Source organism: Lepisma saccharinum, chromosome 5, assembly GCF_977018435.1.
Source record: "Lepisma saccharinum chromosome 5, izLepSacc3.1, whole genome shotgun sequence".
Lineage (NCBI taxonomy): Eukaryota > Metazoa > Arthropoda > Insecta > Zygentoma > Lepismatidae > Lepisma > Lepisma saccharinum.
Genome location: NC_139233.1, coordinates 51,518,934 through 51,524,284, shown reverse-complemented (window position 1 = coordinate 51,524,284; position 5,351 = coordinate 51,518,934). Strand labels below are relative to the sequence as shown.

At 38.7% G+C, this 5,351-nt stretch overlaps 1 protein-coding gene across 1 annotated transcript; it reads right to left on the bottom strand.

Moving 5' to 3' along the window:
• Positions 1 to 1,785: 1,785 nt before the first annotated feature.
• LOC145988028 (uncharacterized) lies at positions 1,786 to 2,772 on the bottom strand. Its single transcript, XM_083122866.1, has one exon. It carries the CDS (start codon positions 2,770 to 2,772, stop codon positions 1,786 to 1,788), a length of 987 nt encoding a protein of 328 aa, XP_082978992.1.
• Between the last annotated feature and the right edge of the window lie 2,579 nt (positions 2,773 to 5,351).

Below are 5,351 nucleotides of genomic sequence, written 5' to 3'. Positions count from 1 at the left end.
TCCTTAAAGTAGAATTCATTACTCACAAATAATAGGGTGACTGTGTGTGAGAGATATTAATAGTTTAGCCAATTGGATGCACTATTCTTTTTTTTAAATGGTTCCATTTTAAATTTCTCTATTAATTCCCAACGTCGAGAGTTACCAATAATTTCCTGAGGAATATTCACATTTGCAAGGAGTCGAGAGAAGATATTGTTACCCCTAGGGTTACTATTCTCTCTGTTTCGTAATACATCACTGATAAGGTCTATGATGTTACTACCAGGGATTAACTTCTCATATATTTTTGTTTCCCCTCGAGAATCCCATTGGATATCACTGCTTGTTTTCAGACGACGATACAGTAATTCTGCTTTGGAGTGAAACTTTTTTGGTATTGTCGATATTATTTCTTCATAGATAGGGTCTGAGATATCACTTCCATGTTCCACTTCTTGATCTGGTTGTTTACTTACTTTTCCATTTTGATGTTCCATTTGTGATACTATGGGGAGTTTGATAGGGGTGTTTAATTTCAGAACAAAATCAAGATATCTACCGAGAACTTGATGGTACTTATTCCATTTTTCTTCATTAGATAAATTTTTTTCATCCAATATTTTACCCATCTCTTTATCCAGATTGGAGAGTGGTACAATGTTTTGATGCTGGTGATGTAGTTTTCGAAATGTATCTTGTGGTACCAAAATCATTTTATCTGCATACTCCATTATTTGAAAAGACTAGAAAAAATTCCACCAATTAAGGGACCGATGAGATACGGTAGAAATCCGCCTGCCTGTATAATATACTTTTTTTGTTCTTCCACGATGTTCCACGCTTAACTAGTTTTCTTAGCACTTGCTTGTAACGAGAAAGTTTCTTTTTCTGACTGCTGTTTAACGGAACATTTCCTTTTAAAGTATTGTGGGCACATTCACAGATGTCGTGAACCAAGGATTCATCTGCATTCTTGAGGATGGTCTGTCTGATTCCAGATTTACATTTGGATAAAGTTCGGAGTAACGCCCCGTTCTTGATCGTAGGAGACATTGTGATAGAATGATATTTCTCCAGGGTGTTTAATATACTTATTTAGGTACATAAACATAATTATGTTCATCATCGGGAAACACACAGGTTCTGAATCGAAACTTTTCTGGTGTGGTTTGTTTGAGATCGAGGAATATGTATCCATAAGGCGGGGTTGTAGCATCCTTGTAAATTTCAACGAAAAATTTTTTGTTTTCAGGATATATTTGAGAAGACAAACAACCAATCTGACCTTTATCCCTAGGGTTTTTAAAGCAAACAAGATAGTGGCAGTTCAGAGATATATCGCGGGATCCTTTGCACTGATGAAATACATTTTGAGAGAGAAATATTAAACTGATATTCCTGTGATGGCATCCTTTTGTGAAAAGGTCAACAACTCTATTATCTGCCTCTCTCATCAGATCGTCAAGTATAATCAAATGAGGTCCTTGTTCTACTGTGTATGTATCCATGTTGGCGAGTCCTTTCGAAAAGTGCACATCACTTGAAACTCTACTGTATAATGGCTGCCATTCACTGTAACACCATGTAATGTTCATAAAATCCAAATTCACTAAACTCTTCAGATGTGTTAAAATCCTCGAAACAAAGTTTGACTTTCCGCATCCAGATGGTCCAGCTAGAATCATTGAAAATGGATGTTCCCATTTGTACTCCATTTTAAAATTAATACCCGATTATTTTTTCAGAATTTAGATATTTACAGAGATTCTGCACGTGGTGGTGTCCGGAATGCTTCTGTTAGATTTACACTGTTCGCTGTTTCTTTTGTGGGATAACGTACCCAAACGGCACAGTGTTGATATCCTCAACAATTCTTCTTTTTGTATAAACCACCCTTTGGATTTTACTTTCGGGTCTGTTAAATACTCTGAAATCTTTACTTCTAGATATCTTCCTCCTATTGTGAACAGTAATTTGCTGGGTCTTGTGAAATACCATATTCTTCAGGGATGCTATATTTATTTTCTTCCTGTTTTCATAGTTAAGGGTGATACCTTTCACTTTGCAGACACTACTTAGAACTTGGGTGGTAGGGTTTTTCACAGTAAATGCATATGATTTCGGGCCTGTGGAGACAAACTCTGTAATGTAACTCCCTTCACCGTACACTTCCAATTCATCGGTCATGTCACCAAGACAGTTACCGGTCTCTGGTTCATATTCTCCATCCCTGGAAATGTATATAACACTGTCTGTGTCGTAGTATAACACACGTTTCTCCAAATTCTCCAGATACTGGTAAAGGTGAAGTCGTGCTCCCGCCGTGGTATATGCAGCAATAACTACATTCACAGTGGCTAGTTCGGCGACTGCCTCCTCTATCTGCTGCCAGTTTATAACCAAAGCATTTTCATCAATAGGTAAAAGTGCATTAACACTAATAGAGGGATTAGTAAGTGCTGTATACAGCTCAGATGGTTGTGATACAATAGATGTTTTGGGTAAATTACACCTCTGTCCAAATTTTCCCCAAAAACTGTTCAACATCAGCTTGGCAAGACAGCGTTTTCCAGGGTTCACCTCAATTTTATTGTAGTCTAGTAGAATTCCTTCCTTTTTCTGATATTCTGCGATGAAATCAGTCTTTTCTTGTTCGGTTATACAATTAGATGGCCACCCACTAGCTTCCTGTTTCATTTTTAGAAACTTATTTATGTAGTCCACAAACAAACCCCCTTGACCTGTTTCAGAATCGAAACTTGTTACTTTATATTGCCAGACCTCGTACATCTTTACAATTTGGTACCCTTTCTGCACTGCCTTTCTTACTTCGTCTGCAACCCATGTACCTGTGAAACACCTTTCTTCTAGGGTATGTGAGCAGTCCTCCTGGTTATCTTCTTCCACACAGGTGCTACATAACGCGAAAAATAATTTACCTTTCATTTTCATAGGTAGCACCGGGTGGTAGAGATCTTTTGGGGGTAAAACAGTACATAATACAAGCCCCTCGATTTGGTCAATATTGGGGCAGTTTTTGTCGAGAAATATTGTTGGATGGCCTACTGGGAACTTCCCATACTTGCAAATGTAAGGGTAGAGAGAGCAGATATCAATATATTTTATCTTTTCAGAGCCACCAGCTTTGTAGTATAATTTTGCAGCGTTAGTTCGACCGCCAGTAAGACTTGCTCTGGGGCCAAAGGCTTCTGGATGGTCATCGGATGATGCTTCACAAAATCTTCAATTTCAGGGTGATCTTTTTTAATTTTTTTCCACTCGCATTCCCACATCACTTCGACCTTGTAACCACTTTTCTCCAGACGACTGGTAACTCTCGGTGTCCTCTCTCTTCGGGCATTCATTGTGTCACCCCCACCTAACTGCTCTCCACCGTTTTTGTTACCGTAACATCTCTCACAATAATGGTAGTAACATCCGTGAAATTGTAACACATGACCTTTTCCTTCAGCATCTTCATAATATCCATCCACTTTAATTCCTAAGATTTTTCTTTCTCTTCCTTTCCCGGCATGTTCGATAAATACTTTTTTTTTCTTTCCTCGTACACAAGCCACTCGATAGCTGCAATGGATTGCTTGTCACCCCACCGGTACCCTGTGGCCGGTATCACGCCAATTGTATTCTCATGTAGAAACTTTCTTCTGTACAAAAGGTTGCACGCACCAGAGATAGCCCCACGAACCATTTCCGATAAGGTTGTGTTAGGTTTGGTTCGGTTAGGCAAGTATAGTGAAAAAAAGGGGTTGGAAACACTGACAGGGGCTTACGTCATCAAACGTACGCAGCATGCAGTTCACGTAGCGAAAGCAATGGCAATTGTGCGTCGGTGAGATATTTCTCTGGAAAAATACATGATTTCCCGGTCAAATATATTCGACAAACGTTGGAAAGCTTGCAGAAACTCATTTCCGTAAGTAGTTTCTTCTGTAAAAAAAGAAGAAATGAGTTTCCGATATACGGAACTGTTACTAATATTTTATCTTCTGCTTCATGTCTCGCACCCACTAGGGCTTCTTATTTACAGGAATTATAATTTTAAAATTGTTATTGCCAAAAATACAAAGGGCGAAAATGCGAGGGGAAAATGTCTGCTTAATACAATGAAAACATACGTTAATATTATGTTATCGGATAGGGCATTGTGTCGTATTGTATATTAATAAATAGCATGCGCTTACGCACTTAATACATTCTTTCTTTACAATTTTGGGAGTTTCTCCGATTCCTACTCCTGCCTTTGAATTACACATACTCGCAACCAGAAAAAACAACATACGTAAAGCGTAGTGTAAAAATTTAATTTTTTGTATTATCAACCAATGGCAGCTAGGGACGACCTAAATGACAAGTTTAGTGCTCTCTGTGCATAAACAAACTACAAAACTATTTAGCCCGTTTGCGCAACCCTGCCGTTGCGCTGTAATGTATTAATCCTTAGGTTTAGGAGAATGTTTAGCTTTGCTAAACCCATTTTTATTATCGATTGACACGAGAATGCTTACCTTCATTACGATCGCGCTCCAATGTAAAGTTTAGGGCAACCAAATGACGAACGAAATTCTTTAGGGACACAACAGGGGTGGCGCCGCCACCGGAAAAGTTTGGCAATGAACGGCCCCATTTCCGAGTGCAGGAAACATCGAGAATTAACTACTTTTAAAAATGGTCATTTTGAATTTCCGGACTGTTCGGGATCCCAAAAAGTCGGGATTGGAACTGGACATTTTTTTCCAGATTCCCGGTACCGAATTTTCGGGATCCCGCACACCCCTTTAAAAGGTCGGTATGGGCGTGGTCAAAGCAAATTATTCTACCACACGCTTTTGATGGGCAATTGATCTCCCATTTAAATACATGGGGAATTTGATGCTGAACATGCTGCTATTCAGGGGCGTGCCGTGACCTTTCGTGATAGGCAAGCGATGGGTGAATTTTTCGTTTCGGTTAATTATAAAAATTTCAAATATGATGTAGGACTACACACATCCGTACTTGCAATAATGTACATAATGGTGACGTATCGGGCTTGAGTGTGTGAAGTGCATACATACCGTAAAATAAAATCTTCGCTGCACGATTTTTAAAGAAGGAAAACAGTCTTTCGATATAACTTTTAAATTCCAACCATGAAGAAAATAATGATTTACCTGATATTTGAGGGCAACTGTAAATTAAATTACGTTCTTCTTTAACCCTGAAAATAAGAAACATCCTATTAGCATAAAGTTTCGATATTAAATAAACGGACGGGTTTCGGTTTCTTACTTGGCTAGAATTATGAATCATGACTTGTCTTCAGTTGGATGCAAGCGCAGATGTGATTCTGCGAACGTTCATGTCTTTGC

Excerpts from the sequence above, each read along its gene's own strand:
- LOC145988028 (XM_083122866.1), bottom strand. The coding sequence starts at position 2,772 with ATGTACGAGGTCTGGCAATATAAAGTAACAAGTTTCGATTCTGAAACA.